This window comes from Eleutherodactylus coqui, chromosome 1, assembly GCF_035609145.1.
Source record: "Eleutherodactylus coqui strain aEleCoq1 chromosome 1, aEleCoq1.hap1, whole genome shotgun sequence".
Taxonomy (NCBI): domain Eukaryota; kingdom Metazoa; phylum Chordata; class Amphibia; order Anura; family Eleutherodactylidae; genus Eleutherodactylus; species Eleutherodactylus coqui.
In genome coordinates, this window is record NC_089837.1 from 730,986 (window position 1) to 753,916 (window position 22,931).

Consider the following 22,931-nt stretch of genomic DNA (forward strand, 5'->3'; position numbering starts at 1 on the left):
CACAATATATAACACTACACAATATATAACACTATACAATATATAACACTATACAACATATAACACTATACAACATATAACACTATACACTATATAACACTACACAATATATAACACTATACAACATATAACACTACACAACATATAACACTATACAACATATAACACTATACACTATATAACACTACACAATATATAACACTATACAATATATAACACTATACAACATATAACACTATACAACATATAACACTATACACTATATAACACTACACAATATATAACACTATACAACATATAACACTACACAACATATAACACTATACAATATATAACACTATACAACATATAACACTATACACTATATAACACTATACACTATATAACACTACACAATATATAACACTACACAACATATTACACTATACAATATATAACACTACACAATATATAACACTACACAACATATAACACTACACAATATATAACACTACACACTATATAACACTACACAACATATAACACTATACAATATATAACACTACACAATATATAACACTACACAACATATAACACTACACAACATATTACACTATACAATATATAACACTACACAATATATAACACTACACAACATATAACACTACACAATATATAACACTATACAATATATAACACTACACAATATATAACACTACACAATATATAACACTATACACTATATAACACTATACACTATATAACACTATACAACATATAACACTACACAATATATAACACTATACAACATATAACACTATACACTATATAACACTACACAACATATAACACTACACAATATATAACACTACACAATATATAACACTACACACTATATAACACTACACAATATATACCACTACACAATATATAACACTACACAACATATAACACTACACAATATATAACACTACACAATATATAACACTATACAACATATAACACTACACAATATATAACACTACACAATATATAACACTATACAATATATAACACTACACAATATATAACACTACACAACATATAACACTACACAATATATAACACTACACAATAAATAACACTACACAATATATAACACTATACACTATATAACACTATACACTATATAACACTATACAATATATAACACTATCCAACATATAACACTTTCCAACATATAACACTATCCAACATATATCACTACACAACATATAACACTATACAACATATAACACTATACACTATATAACACTACACAACATATAACACTACACAATATATAACACTATACACTATATAACACTACACAATATATAACACTATACAATATATAACACTATACACTATATAACACTACACAATATATAACACTATACACTATATAACACTACACAACATATAACACTATACACTATATAACACTACACAATATATAACACTACACAACATATTACACTATACAATATATAACACTATACAATATATAACACTACACAACATATAACACTATACACTATATAACACTACACAATATATAACACTATACAATATATAACACTACACAACATATAACAATACACAATATATAACACTACACAATATATAACACTACACAATATATATCACTACACAATATATAACACTACACAACATATAACACTATACAACATATAACACTATACAATATATAACACTACACAACATATAACACTACACAATATATAACACTATACACTATATAATACTACACAATATATAACACTATACACTATATAACACTACACAATATATAACACTATACAATATATAACACTATACACTATATAACACTATACACTATATAACACTATACAATATATAACACTACACAACATATAACACTATACACTATATAACACTATACAATATATAACACTACACAACATATAACACTATACACTATATAACACTACACAATATATAACACTATACAATATATAACACTACACAACATATAACAATACACAATATATAACACTACACAATATATAACACTACACAATATATATCACTACACAATATATAACACTATACAATATATAACACTACACAATATATAACACTACACAACATATAACACTACACAATATATAACACTACACAATATATAACACTACACAATATATAACACTACACAACATATAACACTACACAACATATAACACTACACAACATATAACACTATACAATAGATAACACTACACAATATATAACACTACACAACATATAACACTACACAATATATAACACTATACACTATATAACACTATACAACATATAACACTATACAACATATAACACTATCCAATATATAACACTACACAACATATAACACTACACAATATATAACACTACACAACATATAACACTATACACTATATAACACTATACACTATATAACACTACACAACATATAACACTACACAATATATAACACTACACAATATATAACACTACACAATATATAACACTATACAATATATAACACTATACAATATATAACACTACACAATATATAACACTATACACTATATAACACTACACAATATATAACACTATACACTATATAACACTACACAATATATAACACTACACAATATATAACACTATACAACATATAACACTATACAATATATAACACTACACAATATATAACACTACACAACATATAACACTACACAATATATAACACTATACAATATATAACACTACACAATATATAACACTACACAATATATAACACTACACAACATATAACACTATACAATATATAACACTATACAACATATAACACTATACAATATATAACACTACACACTATATAACACTACACAATATATAACACTACACAATATATAACACTACACAACATATAACACTATACAATATATAACACTACACAACATATAACACTATACAATATATAACACTATACAATATATAACACTATACACTATATAACACTATACACTATATAACACTATACAACATATAACACTACACAATATATAACACTACACAACATATAGCACTATACAACATATAACACTATACAATATATAACACTACACAATATATAGCACTATACACTATATAACACTATACACTATACAACATATAACACTACACAATATATAACACTACACAATATATAACACTACACAATATATAACACTACACAATATATAACACTATACAATATATAACACTACACAATATATAACACTATACAATATATAACACTACACAACATATAACACTACACAATATATAACACTATACAATATATAACACTACACAATATACAACACTACACAATATATAACACCACACAATATATAACACCACACAATATATAACACTACACACTATATAACACTACACAACATATAACACTATACACCATATAACACTATACAACATATAACACTACACAACATATAACACTACACAATATATAACACTACACAACATATTACACTATACAATATATAACACTACACAATATATAACACTACACAACATATAACACTATACAATATATAACACTACACAATATATAACACTATACACTATATAACACTACACAATATATAACACTACACAATATATAACACTACACAATATATAACACTATACAATATATAACACTATACAATATATAACACTACACAATATATAACACTATACACTATATAACACTACACAATATATAACACTATACACTATATAACACTACACAACATATAACACTATACAATATATAACACTATACAACATATAACACTATACAATACATAACACTACACACTATATAACACTACACAATATATAACACTATACACTATATAACACTACACAACATATAACACTATACAATATATAACACTATACAACATATAACACTATACAATATATAACACTACACAATATATAACACTACACAACATATAACACTACACAATATATAACACTACACAATATATAACACTACACAATATATAACACTATACACTATATAACACTACACAATATATAACACTACACAACATATAACACTATACAATATATAACACTATACAATATATAACACTATACAATATATAACACTATACACTATATAACACTATACACTATATAACACTATACAACATATAACACTACACAATATATAACACTATACACTATATAACACTATACACTATACAACATATAACACTACACAATATATAACACTATACACTATATAACACTATACACTATACAACATATAACACTACACAATATATAACACTACACAATATATAACACTATACAATATATAACACTATACAATATATAACACTACACAATATATAACACTACACAACATATACCACTATACAACATATAACACTATACACTATATAACACTACACAACATATAACACTATACACTATACAACACTACACAACATATAACACTACACAATATATAACACTATACACTATATAACACTACACAATATATAACACTACACAATATATAACACTATACACTATATAACACTATACAACATATAACACTACACAACATATAACACTATACAATATATAACACTACACAACATATAACACTATACACTATACAACATATACCACTACACAATATATAACACTACACAATATATAACACTACACAATATATAACACTACACAATATATAACACTACACAACATATAACACTACACAATATATAACACTATACAATATATAACACTATACAACATATAACACTATACACTATATAACACTACACAATATATAACACTATACACTATATAACACTACACAACATATAACACTATACAATATATAACACTATACACTATATAACACTACACAACATATAACACTATACACTATATAACACTACACAATATATAACACTATACAATATATAACACTACACAACATATAACACTATACAATATATAACACTATACAATATATAACACTATACACTATATAACACTACACAATATATAACACTATACAATATATAACACTATACACTATATAACACTATACACTATATAACACTATACACTATATAACACTATACAACATATACCACTATACAACATATAACACTACACAATATATAACACTACACAATATATAACACTATACACTATATAACACTACACAACATATACCACTATACAACATATAACACTACACAATATATAACACTACACAATATATAACACTATACAATATATAACACTACACAATATATAACACTACACAACATATAACACTACACAATATATAACACTACACAACATATACCACTATACAATATATAACACTACACAACATATAACACTACACAATATATAACACTACACAATATATAACACTACACAATATATAACACTATACAATATATAACACTATACAATATATAACACTACACAATATATAACACTACACAACATATAACACTATACACTATATAACACTATACAACATATAACACTACACAATATATAACACTATACAATATATAACACTATACAATATATAACACTATACAATATATAACACTATACACTATATAACACTACACAACATATAACACTATACAATATATAACACTACACAACATATAACACTACACAACATATAACACTATACAATATATAACACTACACAATATATACCACTATACACTATATACCACTACTCAATATATAACACTACACAATATATAACACTACACAACATATAACACTATACACTATATAACACTACACAATATATATCACTATACAATATATAACACTACACAATATATAACACTATACAATATATAACACTATACAACATATAGCACTATACAACATATAGCACTATACAACATATAACACTATACAACATATAACACTATACAACATATAACACTATACAACATATAACACTATACAATATATAACACTATACACTATACAACATATAACACTACACAATATATAACACTATACAATATATAACACTATACACTATATAACACTATACAACATATAACACTACACAATATACAACACTACACAATATATAACACTACACAATATATAACACCACACAATATATAACACCACACAATATATAACACTACACAATATATAACACTACACAATATATAACACTATACACTATATAACACTACACAATATATAACACTACACAATATATAACACTACACAACATATAACACTACACAATATATAACACTACACAACATATAACACTACACAACATATAACACTACACAACATATAACACTACACAACATATAACACTACACACTATATAACACTACACACTATATAACACTATACAATATATAACACTACACAATATATAACACTACACAACATATAACATTATACAATATATAACACTACACAACATATAACACTACACAATATATAACACTATACAATATATAACACTACACAATATATAACACTACACAATATATAACACTATACAATATATAACACTATACAACATATAACACTACACAATATATAACACTATACAATATATAACACTACACAATATATAACACTACACAATATATAACACTACACAACATATAACACTATACAATATATAACACTATACAATATATAACACTATACAATATATAACACTACACAACATATAACACTATACACTATATAACACTATACAATATATAACACTACACAATATATAACACTATACAACATATAACACTACACAATATATAACACTATACACTATATAACACTATACAATATATAACACTACACAATATATAACACTACACAACATATAACATTATACAATATATAACACTACACAACATATAACACTACACAATATATAACACTATACACTATATAACACTACACAATATATAACACTATACAATATATAACACTACACAATATATAACACTACACAACATATAACACTATACACTATATAACACTATACAATATATAACACTATACAACATATAACACTATACAATATATAACACTATACACTATATAACACTATACAATATATAACACTACACAATATATAACACTATACACTATATAACACTACACAATATATAACACTATACACTATATAACACTACACAACATATAACACTATACAATATATAACACTACACAATATATAACACTATATAACACTATACACTATATAACACTATACAATATATAACACTATACAATATATAACACTACACAGTATATAACACTATACACTATATAACACTATACACTATATAACACTACACAATATTTAACACTACACAATATATAACACTACACAATATATAACACTATACACTATATAACACTATACAATATATATCACTGCACAATATAACACTATACACAATATAACACTATACAATATATAACACTACACAATATATACCACTACACAATATATACCACTACACAATAGATAACACTACACAATATGTAACACAATACAATACATAACACTACACAATATCATCACACCACAATGCTGCCAAGAAGACTACAGAGCCATCAGCACCATCACACCACAGTGGTGCCAAGGAAGCTACAAAATCATCAGCACCATCACATCACAATGCTGCCAAGCAGACTACAGAGCCATCAGCACCATCACACAACAGTGATGCCAAGGAAGCTACAAAATCATCAGCACCATCACACCACAGTGCTGCCAAGGAGACTTCAGAGCCATCAGGACTATTACACCACAGTGGTGCCAATGAAGCTACAAAATCATCAGCACCATCACACAACAGTGGTGCCAGGGAAGCAACAAAGTCATCAGCCCCATCATACCACAATGCTGCCAAGGAGACTTCAGAGTTATCAGCACCATCACACAACAGTGGTGACAATAAGACTAAAGAACCATCAGCACCATCACACCACAGTGGTGACAATAAGACTAAAGAACCATCAGCACCATCACACCACAGTCGTGTCAAGGAGACTACAGAGCCATCAGCACCATCACACAACAGTGGTGCCAATGAAGCTACAAAATTATCAGCACCATCACACCACAATGCTGCTAAGGAGACTTCAGAGCCGTCAGGACCATCACACAACAGTGGTGCCAAGGAAGCTACAAAATCATCAGCACCATCACACCACAATGCTGCCAAGGAGACTACAGAGCCATCAGCACCATCACACCACAATGCTGTCAAGGAGACCACAAAGCCATCAGCACCATCACACAACAGTGGTACCAAGGAAGGTACAAAATCATCAGCACCATCACACCACAATGCTGCCAAGGAGACCACAGAGCCATCAGCACCATCACACAACAGTGGTGCCAAGGAAGCTACAAAATCATCAGCACCATCACACCACAGTGCTGCCAAGGAGACTTCAGAGCCATCAGGACTATTACACCACAGTGGTGCCAAGGAGACTTCAGAGCCATCAGGACTATTACACCACAGTGGTGCCAAGGAGACTTCAGAGCCATCAGGACTATTACACCACAGTGCTGCCAAGGAGACTTCAGAGCCATCAGGACCATCACACAACAGTGGTGCCAAGGAAGCTACAAAATCATCAGCAGCATCACACCACAGTGGTGCCAAGGAGACTACAGAGCCATCAGCACAATCACACAACAGTGGTGCCAATGAAGCTACAAAATTATCAGCACCATCACACCGCAATGCTGCCAAGGAAGGTAAAGGGCCATCAGCACCATCACACCACAATGCTGCTAAGGAGACTTCAGAGCCATCAGGACCATCACTCAACAGTGGTGCCAAGGAAGCTACAAAATCATCAGCAGCATGATATCACAATGCTGCCAAGGAGACTACAGAGCCATCAGCACCATCACACCACAATGCTGTCAAGGAGACTACAGAGCCATCAGCACCATCATACCACAGTGGTGCCAAGGAAGCTTCAAAATCATCAGCACCATCACACCACAGTGCTGCCAAGGAGACTACAGAGCCATCAGCACCGTCACACAGCAATGGTGCCAGGGAGACTACGGAGCCATCAAAACCATCACACGACAGTGGTGCCAATGAAGCTACAAAATCATCAGCACCATCACACAACAGTGGTGCCAAGGAAGCTACAAAGTCATCAGCCCCATCATACCACAATGCTGCCAAGGAGACTTCAGAGTTATCAGCACCATCACACAACAGTGGTGCCAAGGGGACTACAGAGCCATCAGCACCATCACACCACAGTGGTGCCAATAAGACTAAAGAGCCATCAGCACCATCACACCACAGTCGTGTCAAGGAGACTACAGGGTCATCAGCACCATCACACAATAGTGGTGCCAATGAAGCTACAAAGTTATCAGCACCATCACACCACAATGCTGGCAAGGAAGGTGCAGGGTCATCAGCACCATCACACCACAATGCTGCTAAGGAGACTTCAGAGCCGTCAGGACCATCACACAACAGTGGTGCCAGGGAAGCTACAAAGTCATCAGCCCCATCATACCACAATGCTGCCAAGGAGACTACAGAGCCATCAGCACCATCACACCACAGTGGTGACAATAAGACTAAAGAGCCATCAGCACCATCACACCACAGTCGTGTCAAGGAGACTACAGAGCCATCAGCACCATCACACAACAGTGGTGCCAATGAAGCTACAAAATTATCAGCACCATCACACCACAATGCTGCCAAGGAGACTACAGAGCCATCAGCACCATCACACCACAATGCTGTCAAGGAGACCACAGAGCCATCAGCACCATCACACAACAGTGGTGCCAAGGAAGCTACAAAATCATCAGCACCATCACACCACAATGCTGCCAAGGAGACCACAGAGCCATCAGCACCATCACACAACAGTGGTGCCAAGGAAGCTACAAAATCATCAGCACCATCACACCACAGTGCTGCCAAGGAGACTTCAGAGCCATCAGGACTATTACACCACAGTGGTGCCAAGGAGACTTCAGAGCCATTAGGACTATTACACCACAGTGGTGCCAAGGAAGCTACAAAATCATCAGCAGCATCATATCACAATGCTGCCAAGGAGACTACAGAGTCATCAGCACCATCACACAACAGTGGTGCCAAGGGGAGTACAGAGCCATCAGCACCATCACACCACAGTGGTGCCAATAAGACTAAAGAGCCATCAGCACTATCACACCAGAGTCGTGTCAAGGAGACTACAGAGCCATCAGCACCATCACAGAACAGTCGTGCCAATGAAGCTACAAAATTATCAGCACCATCACACCACAATGCTGCCAAGGAAGGTACAGGGTCATCAGCACCATCAGACCACAATGCTGCCAAGGAGACTTCAGAGCCGTCAGGACCATCACAGAACAGTGGTGCCAAGGAAGCTACAAAATCATCAGAACCATCACACCACAATGCTGCCAAGGAGACCACAGAGCCATCAGCACCATCACACAACAGTGGTGCCAAGGAAGCTACAAAATCATCAGCACCATCACACCACAGTGCTGCCAAGGAGACTTCAGAGCCATCAGGACTATTACACCACAGTGGTGCCAAGGAGACTTCAGAGCCATCAGGACTATTACACCACAGTGCTACCAAGGAGACTACAGAGCCATCAGTACCATCACACAACAGTGGTGCCAAGGAAGCTACAAAATCATCAGCAGCATCATATCACAATGCTGCCAAGGAGACTACAGAGTCATCAGCACCATCACACAACAGTGGTGCCAAGTGGACTACAGAGCCATCAGCACCATCACACCACAGTGGTGCCAATAAGACTAAAGAGCCATCAGCACCATCACACCACAGTCGTGTCAAGGAGACTACAGAGTCATCAGCACCATCACACAACAGTGGTGCCAAGGAAGCTACAAAATCATCAGCAGCATCACATCACAATGCTGCCAAGGAGACTACAGAGCCATCAGCACCATCAAACAGCAGTGGTGCTAAGGAAGCTACAAGATCATCAGCAGCATCACATCACAATGCTGCCAAGGAGACTACAGAGCCACCAGCACCATCACACCACAGTGGTGCCAAGGAGACTACAGAGCCATCAGTACCATCACACAACAGTGGTGCCAAGGAAGCTACAAGATCATCAGCACCATCACATCACAATGCTGCCAAGGAGACTACAGAGCCATCAGCACCATTACATCACAGTGGTGCCAAGGAGACCACAGAGCCATCAGGACCATCACACCACAGTGGTGCCAAGGAGACTACAGAGCCATCAGCACCATCACACACAGCATTGATGCCAAGGAGACTACAGAGCAATCAGAACCATCACACAATAGTGGTGCCAAGGAAGCTACAAAATCATCAGCACCATCGCACCACAATGCTGCCAAGAAGACTACAGAGCAATCAGCACAATCACACAACAGTGGTGCCAAGGAGACTACAGAGCCATCAGCACCATCACACCACAGTGGTGCCAAAGAAGCTACAAAATCATCAGCACCATCACACCACAGTGATGCCAAGGAGACTACAGAGCCATCAGCACCATCACACGACAGTGGTGCCAATGAAGCTACAAAATCATCAGCACCATCATACCACAATGCTGCCAAGGAGACTTCAGAGTTATCAGCACCATCACACAACAGTGGTGCCAAGGGGACTACAGAGCCATCAGCACCATCACACCACAGTAGTGCCAATAAGACTAAAGAGCCATCAGCACCATCACACCACAGTCGTGTCAAGGAGACTACAGGGTCATCAGCACCATCACACAACAGTGGTGCCAATGAAGCTACAAAGTTATCAGCACCATCACACCACAATGCTGCCAAGGAAGCTACAGGGTCATCAGCACCATCACACCACAATGCTGCCAAGGAGACTTCAGAGCCATCAGCACCATCACACAACAGTGATGCCAAGGAAGCTACAAAATCATCAGCACCATCACACAACAGTGGTGCTAAGGAAGCTACAAGATCATCAGCAGCATCACATCACAATGCTGTCAAGGAGACTACAGAGCCACCAGCACCATCACACCACAGTGGTGCCAAGGAGACTACAGAGCCATCAGTACCATCACACAACAGTGGTGCCAAGGAAGCTACAAGATCATCAGCACCATCACATCACAATGCTGCCAAGCAGACTACAGAGCCATCAGCACCATTACACCACAGTGGTGCCAAGGAGACCACAGAGCCATCAGGACCATCACACCACAGTGGTGCCAAGGAGACTACAGAGCCATCAGCACCATCACACACAGCATTGATGCCAAGGAGACTACAGAGCAATCAGAACCATCACACAACAGTGGTGCAAATGAAGCTACAAAATCATCAGCACCATCACACCACAATGCTGCCAAGGAGACTACAGAGCCATCAGCACCATCACACCACAGTGGTGCCAAGCGATCTACAGAGCCATTAGCACTATCACACAACAGTGATGCCAAGGAGACTACAGAGCCATCAGTACCATCACACATCAGTGGTGCCAAGGAAGCTACAAGATCATCAGCACCATCACATCACAATGCTGCCAAGGAGACTACAGAGCCATCAGCACCATCAAACAGCAGTGGTGCTAAGGAAGCTACAAGATCATCAGCAGCATCACATCACAATGCTGCCAAGGAGACTACAGAGCCATCAGCACCATCATACCACAGTGGTGCCAAGGAGACTACAGAGCCATCAGTACCATCACACAACAGTGGTGCCAAGGAAGCTACAAGATCATCAGCACCATCACATCACAATGCTGCCAAGGAGACTACAGAGCCATCAGCACCATTACACCACAGTGGTGCCAAGGAGACCACAGAGCCATCAGGACCATCACACCACAGTGGTGCCAAGGAGACTACAGAGCCATCAGCACCATCACACACAGCATTGATGCCAAGGAGACTACAAAGCAATCAGAACCATCACACAACAGTGGTGCCAAGGAAGCTACAAAATCTTCAGCACCATCAAACCACAATGCTGCCAAGAAGACTACAGAGCAATCAGCACAATCACACAACAGTGGTGCCAAGGAGACTACAGAGCCATCAGCACCATCACACCACAGTGGTGCCAATGAAGCTACAAAATCATCAGCACCATCACACCACAATGCTGCCAAGGGGACTACAGAGCCATCAGCACCATCACACCACAGTGGTGCCAAGCGATCTACAGAGCCATTAGCACTATCACACAACAGTGATGCCAAGGAGACTACAGAGCCATCAGCACCATCACACGACAGTGGTGCCAATGAAGCTACAAAATCATCAGCACCATCACACAACAGTGGTGCCAAGGAAGCTACAAAGTCATCAGCCCCATCATACCACAATGCTGCCAAGGAGACATCAGAGTTATCAGTACCATCACACAACAGTGGTGCCAAGGGGACTACAGAGCCATCAGCACCATCACACCACAGTGGTGCCAATAAGACTAAAGAGCCATCAGCACCATAACACCACAGTCGTGTCAAGGAGACTACAGGGTCATCAGCACCATCACACAACAGTGGTGCCAATGAAGCTACAAAGTTATCAGCACCATCACACCACAATGCTGCCAAGGAAGCTACAGGGTCATCAGCACCATCACACCACAATGCTGCCAAGGAGACTTCAGAGCCATCAGGACCATCACACAACAGTGGTGCCAAGGAAGCTACAAAATTATCAGCAGCATCACATCACAATGCTGCCAAGGAGACTACAGAGCCATCAGCACCATCAAACAGCAGTGGTGCTAAGGAAGCTACAAGATCATCAGCAGCATCACATCACAATGCTGGCAAGGAGACTACAGAGCCACCAGCACCATCACACCACAGTGGTGCCAAGGAGACTACAGAGCCATCAGTACCATCACACAACTGTGGTGCCAAGGAAGCTACAAGATCATCAGCACCATCACATCACAATGCTGCCAAGGAGACTACAGAGCCATCAGCACCATTACACCACAGTGGTGCTAAGGAGACCACAGAGCCATCAGGACCATCACATCACAGTGGTGCCAAGGAGACTACAGAGCCATCAGCACTATCACACACAGCATTGATGCCAAGGAGACTACAGAGCAATCAGAACCATTATACAACAGTGGTGCCAAGGAAGCTACAAAATCATCAGCACCATCACATCACAATGCTGCCAAGAAGACTACAGAGCAATCAGCACAATCACACAACAGTGCTGTAAAGGAGACTACAGAGCCATCAGCACCATCACACCACAGTGGTGCCAAGGAAGCTACAAAATCATCAGCACCATCACACCACAATGCTGCCAAGGAGACTACAGAGCCACCAGCACCATCACACCACAGTGGTGCCAAGGAGACTACAGAGCCATCAGTACCATCACACAACAGTGGCGCCAAGGAAGCTACAAGATCATCAGCACCATCACATCACAATTCTGCCAAGGAGACTACAGAACCATCAGCACCATTACACCACAGTGGTGCCAAGGAGACCACAGAGCCATCAGGACCATCACACCACAGTGGTGCCAAGGAGACTACAGAGCCATCAGCACCATCACACACAGCATTGATGCCAAGGAGACTACAGAGCAATCAGAACCATCACACAACAGTGGTGCCAAGGAAGCTACAAAATCATCAGCACCATCACACCACAATGCTGCCAAGAAGACTACAGAGCAATCAGCACAATCACACAACAGTGGTGCCAAGGAGACTACAGAGCCATCAGCACCATCACACCACAGTGCTGCCAATGAAGCTACAAAATCATCAGCACCATCAGACCACAATGCTGCCAAGGAGACTACAGAGCCATCAGCACCATCACACCACAGTGGTGCCAAGCAACCTACAGAGCCATTAGCACTATCACACAATAGTGATGCCAAGGAGACTACAGAGCCATCAGCACCATCACACGACAGTGGTGCCAACGAAGCTACAAAATCATCAGCACCATCACACAACAGTGGTGCCAAGGAAGCTACAAAGTCATCAGCCCCATCATACCACAATGCTGCCAAGGAGACTTCAGAGTTATCAGCACCATCACACAACAGTGGTGCCAAGGGGACTACAGAGCCATCAGCACCATCACACCACAGTGGTGCCAATAATACTAAAGAGCCATCAGCACCATCACACCACAGTCGTGTCAAGGAGACTACAGGGCCATCAGTACCATCACACAACAGTGGTGCCAATGAAGCTACAAAGTTATCAGCACCATCACACCACAATGCTGCCAAGAAAGCTACAGGGTCATCAGCACCATCACACCACAATGCTGCTAAGGAGACTTCAGAGCCATCAGCACCATCACACAACAGTGGTGCCAAGGAAGCTACAAAATCATCAGCAGCATCACATCACAATGCTGCCAAGGAGACTACAGAGCCATCAGCACCATCACACCACAGTGGTGCCAAGCAACCTACAGAGCCATTAGCACTATCACACAACAGTGATGCCAAGGAGACTACCGAGCCATCAGCACCATCACAAGACAGTGGTGCCAATGAAGCTACAAAATCATCAGCACCATCACACAACAGTGGTGCCAAGGAAGCTACAAAGTCATCAGCCCCATCATACCACAATGCTGCCAAGGAGACTTCAGAGTTATCAGCACCATCACACAACAGTGGTGCCAAGGGGACTACAGAGCCATCAGCACCATCACACCACAGTGGTGCCAATAATACTAAAGAGCCACCAGCACCATCACACCACAGTGGTGCCAAGGAGACTACAGAGCCATCAGTACCATCACACAACAGTGGTGCCAAGGAAGCTACAAGATCATCAGCACCATCACATCACAATGCTGCCAAGGAGACTACAGAGCCATCAGCACCATTACACCACAGTGGTGCCAAGGAGACCACAGAGCCATCAGGACCATCACACCACAGTGGTGCCAAGGAGACTACAGAGCCATCAGCACCATCACACACAGCATTGATGCCAAGGAGACTACAAAGCAATCAGAACCATCACACAACAGTGGTGCCAAGGAAGCTACAAAATAATCAGCACCATCACACCCCAATGCTGCCAAGAAGACTACAGAGCAATCAGCACAATCACACAACAGTGGTGCCAAGGAGACTACAAAGCCATCAGAACTATCACACGACAGTGGTGCCAAGTAGACTACAGAGCCATCAGCACCATCACACTACAGTGGTGCCAATGAAGCTACAAAATCATCAGCACCATCACACCACAATTCTGCCAAGGAGACTACAGAGCCATCAGCACCATCACACCACAGTGGTGCCAAGCGATCTACAGAGCCATTAGCACTATCACACAACAGTGATGCCAAGGAGACTACAGAGCCATCAGCACCATCACACGACAGTGGTGCCAATGAAGCTACAAAATCATCAGCACCATCACACAACAGTGGTGCCAATGAAGCTACAAAGTCATCAGCCCCATCATACCACAATGCTGCCAAGGAGACTACAGAGTCATCAGCACCATCACACAACAGTGGTGCCAAGGGGACTACAGAGCCATCAGCACCATCACACCACAGTGGTGCCAATAAGACTAAAGAGCCATCAGCACCATCACACCACAGTCGTGTCAAGGAGACTACAGGGTCATCAGCACCATCACACAACAGTGGTGCCAATGAAGCTACAAAGTTATCAGCACCATCACACCACAATGCTGCCAAGGAAGCTACAGGGTCATCAGCACCATCACACCACAATGCTGCCAAGGAGACTTCAGAGCCATCAGCACCATCACACAACAGTGGTGCCAAGGAAGCTACAAAATCATCAGCACCATCACACCACAGTGCTGCCAAGGAGACTACAGAGCCATCAGCACCATCAAACAGCAGTGGTGCTAAGGAAGCTAAAAGATCATCAGCAGCATCACATCACAATGCTGCCAAGGAGACTACAGAGCCACCAGCACCATCACACCACATTGGTGCCAAGGAGACTACAGAGCCATCAGTACCATCACACAACAGTGGTGCCAAGGAAGCTACAAGATCATCAGCACCATCACATCACAATGCTGCCAAAGAGACTACAGAGCCATCAGCACCATTACACCACAGTGGTGCTAAGGAGACCACAGAGCCATCAGGACAATCACACCACAGTGGTGCCAAGGAGACTACAGAGCCATCAGCACCATCACACACAGCATTGATGCCAAGGAGACTACAGAGCAATCAGAACCATCACACAACAGTGGTGCCAAGGAAGCTACAAAATCATTAGCACCATCACACCACAATGGTGCCAAGAAGACTACAGAGCAATCAGCACAATCACACAACAGTGGTGCCAAGGAGACTACAGAGCCATCAGCACCATCACACCACAGTGGTGCCAATGAAGCTACAAAATCATCAGCACCATCACACCACAATGCTGCCAAGGAGACTACAGAGCCATCAGCACCATCACACAACAGTGATGCCAAGCAATCTACAGTATCACACAACAGTGGTGCCAAGGAGACTAAAGAGCCATCAGCACCATCACACGACAGTGGTGCCAAGGAGACTACAGAGCCATCAGCACCATCACACAACAGTGGTGCCAATGAAGCTACATGGTAATCAGCACCATTACACCACAGTGGTGCCAAGGAGACCACAGAGCCATCAGGACTATCACACCACAATCCTACCAAGGAGACTGCAGAGCCATCAGCCCTATCACACAACTGTTGTGCCAAGCAAAATACAGAGTCATCAGCAGCATCACACCATAGTGGTGCCAAGGAGGCCACAGAGCCATCAGGACCATCACACCCCAGTGGTGCCAATAAGACTAAAGAGCCATCAGCACCAGCACACAACAGTGGTGCCAAGGAAGCTACAAAAACATCAGCACCATCACATCACAATTCTGCCAAGGAGACTACAGAGCCATCAGGACCATCACACCCCAGTGTTGGCAAGGAGACTACAGAGCCATCAGCACCATCACACAACAGTGATACCAAGGAGACTACAGAGCCATGAGCACAATTACACAACAGTGGTGCCAAGGAGACTACACGGCCATCAGAACCATCACACAACAGTGGTGCCAAGGAAGCTACAAAATCATCAGCACCATCACACCACAATGCTGCCAAGAAGACTACAGAGCCATCAGCACCATCACACCACAGTGGTGCCAAGAAGACTACGGAGCCATCAGCACCATCACATCACAGTGGTACCAAGGAGACCACAGAGCCATCAGCAGCATCACACAACAGTGGTGCCAAGGAAGCTACAAAATCATCAGCACCATCACACCACAATGCTGCCAAGAAGACTACAGAGCCATCAGCACCATCACACCACAGTGGTGCCAGAAGACTACGGAGCCATCAGCACCATCACATCACAGTGGTGCCAAGGAAGCCACAGGGTAATCAGCACCATCAGACCACAGTGGTGCCAAGAAGACCACAGAGCCATCAGGACCATCACACCCCAGTGTTGGCAAGGAGACTACAGAGCCATGAGCACAATCACACAACAGTGGTGCCAAGGAGACTACACGGCCATCAGAACCATCACAGCACAGTGGTACCAAGGAGACCACAGAGCCATCAGCACCATCACACAACAGTGGTGCCAAGGAAGCTACAAAATCATCAGCACCATCACACCACAATGCTGCCAAGAAGACTACAGAGCCATCAGCACCATCACACCACAGTGGTGCCAAGAAGACTACGGAGCCATCAGCACCATCACATCACAGTGGTACCAAGGAGACCACAGAGCCATCAGCACCATCACATAACAGTGGTGCCAAGGAAGCTACAAAATCATCAGCACCATCACACCACAATGCTGCCAAGAAGACTACAGAGCCATCAGCACCATCACACCACAGTGGTGCCAAGAAGACTACGGAGCCATCAGCACCATCACATCACAGTGGTGCCAAGGAAGCCACAGGGTAATCAGCACCATCAGACCACAGTGGTGCCAAGGAGACCACAGAGCCATCAGGACTATTATACCACAGTGGTGCCAAGGAGACTACAAAGCCATCAGAACCATCACACCACAGTTGTGCCAAGGAGACCACAGAGCCTTCAGTACTGTGGGGGAAATTACCCAGGACCCCAGCTTTTGTTATATTATTTTAGATTCAACTGTTTCAGAGAAATCATTTCTTGTATAAGCTTTAGGCCTTGGTAGAATGTCAGCTTGACTTAACCAGCAATAAACCATAACTGGTGACTAGTCAGGCGATGGTTGACGGTACAGACATTAACTGATAAGAAGCAAATTAGTACCAGGTTGCAGCTGATATAACCAATAAATTTACCTTAAAATAAAGTTATAAAAAGTAAAACATGTATTAAATAACAGAATCGCTGAAGAATGGAAAATTTTAGGCATTACGAATAGACTGATCGATCATGTGGCAAGTTGCTGAATGATGTAAACAAACTATGTCATGTTTGGCTCAGAATCAACGTCATTTTAAATATGTAACATGTCTATAAAAAGAGGACGTGCGATGAGTAATAAATTAGAGCTGATTTATTCTCGCTCTCTATCAATTGATATACCCGTATATACTGACGGTTTTTCAAGTCTGCAGACTTACTCATTTTATTTTTAATTTGGACGCCGAATGACATACTGAAAGGGAGTTTTTCCCTAACAAGCACCATCACTCAACAGTGGTGCCAAGGAGACTATAGAGCCACCAGCACATAACACAACAGTGGTGCCGAGGATGCTACAAAATCATCAGCACCATCACACCACAATGCTGCCAAGGAGACCACAGAGCCACCAGTACCATCACACAACAGTGGTGCCGAGGAGACTATAGAGCCACCAGCACATAACACAACAGTGGTGCCAAGGAAGCTACAGGGTAATCAGCACCATCACACCACAATGCTGCCAAGGAGACTATAGAGCCACCAGCACATAACACAACAGTGGTGCCAAGGATGCTACAAAATCATCAGCACCATCACACCACAGTGGTGCCAAGGAAGCTACAAAATCATCAGCACCATCACACCACAGTGCTGCCAAGGAGACTTCAGAGCCATCAGGACTATTACACCACAGTGGTGCCAAGGAGACTTCAGAGCCATCAGGACTATTACACCACAGTGCTGCCAAGGAGACGTCAGAGCCATCAGGACCATCACACAACAGTGGTGCCAAGGAAGCTACAAAATCATCAGCACCATCACACCACAATGCTGCCAAGGAGACCACAGAGCCATCAGGACCATCACACCACAAGAACAGAAGGGTATCGACAGCACAACGTTATACTGTATGCAGGTCACTTATCCGGATCTGATCAATAGATCCATATAATCTTCATGCTTAAAAGAATGGTTGTGACAGCTGTCACAACCATTCTTTTATGCATGAGGACCATCACACCACAGTGGTGCCAAGGAGACCACAGAGCCATCAGGACCATCATACAACAGTGGTGCCAAGGAGACTACAGAGCCATCATCACCATCACGCCACAGTGTTGCCAAGGAAGCTGCAGAGCCATCATCACCATCACACCACAGTGGTGCCAAGGAAGGTGCAGAGCCATCATCACCATCACACCACAGTGGTGCCAAGGAGACTACGAAGCCATCAGCACCATTGCATCATAGTGGTGCCAAGGAGACTACAGAGCCATCAGCACCATTGCACCATATGGGTACTAGCGAGACTACAGAGCCATCATACTATCACACTACAGTGGTGCCAAGGGGGGTCTAAAGAGCCATCAGCACCATCACAGTGGTGCCAAGGAAGCTGCAGAGCCATCATCACCATCACACCACAGTGGTGCCAAGGAAGCTGCAGAGCCATCATCACCATCACACCACAGTGGTGCCAAGGAGACTACGAAGCCATCAGCACCATTGCATCATAGTGGTACTAGCGAGACTACAGAGCCATCATACTATCACACTACAGTGGTGCCAAGGGGGGTCTAAAGAGCCATCAGCACCATCACAGTGGTGCCAAGGGGACTACAGAGCCATCAGCACCATCACACCACAGTGGTGCCAAGGGGACTACAGAGCCATCAGCACCATCACACCACAGTGGTGCCAAGGAGACTACGAAGCCATCAGCACCATTGCACCATAGGGGTACTAGTATGATGGCTCTGTAGTCTCGCTATCACACTACAGTGGTGCCAAGGGGACTACAGAGCCATCAGCACCATCACAGTGGTGCCAAGGGGACTACAGAGCCATCAGCACCATCACAGTGGTGCCAAGGGGACTACAGAGCCATCAGCACCATCACACCACAGTGGTACCAGGGAGACTATGGAGGTGAGAAGATGAGGAGAGTGGAGGTCACGTCACCTGGCTCTCTACTCCGGAGACGAGGACTTGGAGCCGCACACAATGGTGATATCTGGAGGGAAAACTCTACAAGAAAAGAGAAAAAAAACTATGATGTTACTTGTGTCGAAGAGGAGTCACAAAATCATGGCATTAATTCAATAGTGCACCCAGCTGGATATGTACCGGACCCCTCACTAGTTTTATACTGCACCCGACTGGTTATATACAGGACGTCTCTCTAATTCTATACTGCACTCCATTGGTGGTATACAGGACGCCTCGCTAGTTATATACTGCACCCAACTGGCTATATACTAGACCCTTCACTAATTCTATACTATATCAAAATGGTTACATACAGGATGCCTCCCTAGTTATTTACAGCAACCAAAAAGTTCTATACTGTACCCTTCACTAGTTATATACCAGACTAGTTCTATACTGCACTCAAATTGTTCTATGCCAGACCTCTTACTAATGTTTTACAACACCCAGCTGGTTATATACTGGACCACTCACTGATCATATACTGCACCTGAATGGTTATATAACAGACCCCTCACTAATTCTATACTGCACCTAATAGGTTATTATGTATCCTATACTCATTCATATATGGAAGGTTGTGTCGTCATGTTGCACTAATTGTCCATCTGCCAGTTTCCTACGCTCACAGATCACACTGGTTGCTTCAGCCTTAGACTATGTGCACATCTGTGTCAGAGGCTTCATTTGGAGTTTTTGGCATGAAATTGCATGTGGTACAACACAGCATGCTAAAGGCAGACGGGCTCGATTACGGGCCATGAGGTGTGTCAGGTGGCCCTCAGGGGCCGGCATGTGCCGGATCCGCTGGGTCCAGTAATTTCGCTCAGGTCTATGGATGGATCCAAGCATTGTAAATACCTGTGAATTAGGAAAGAGACCAGAGCTTGGAGCTGCAGGAAGATCATTTGCATATTCCATGTGCATTCTGGGAAGAGCAAAGATTCACTGTAAGTGGGAAGATAGCTGGGATTAGCCGGGTCTAGCTGCTCGGAGGACATCTTATATATATAACTTGTAAGATACATAGTGGTATTTAACCGGTTATATATATCTTCACTACAATTCATGACTTTTAGAAGTTTGGAAGTGACATCATCTGACAACATGGAAGGAGAGGAGCCATCTGGTGAGCTGCAATGTATCCTGCATGTTTACAGACCGACCAGAGGAAAAGCCAAACTTCACCTGCCAGAAATGCAAGCTTGTGTCTCCACTGAAGGAAAAGGTGCAGAGTCTTTAGGAGAGAAGAGCTACATTAAAACTTATTAAGAAAGGTGAGGATTTCCATGACAGCAGAAGAAAGGCTTTAAAATGTTGAAGAAATAGAAATGTTCAGTGTACCTGCAGAAGCCGAGGAATGGAAGCATGTGACCCAAAGAAGCAGGAGGATCAGGAGTCAGCTGCACCCATACTGCTTGGGACTAGGTTCTACCACAGGAGA

The 22,931-nt window shown here is 40.7% G+C and overlaps 1 protein-coding gene across 2 annotated transcripts in view; it reads right to left on the bottom strand.

Moving 5' to 3' along the window:
* Positions 1-22,931, bottom strand: part of LOC136617946 (T-cell differentiation antigen CD6-like) — a 177,700-nt gene that overhangs the window by 82,275 nt on the left and 72,494 nt on the right. For both annotated transcript variants that reach the window (XM_066594293.1, XM_066594292.1), the window contains one exon: positions 21,461-21,526. In XM_066594293.1, coding sequence (XP_066450390.1) covers positions 21,461-21,526 — 66 coding nt within the window. The remainder of the gene's footprint in view (positions 1-21,460; positions 21,527-22,931) is intronic.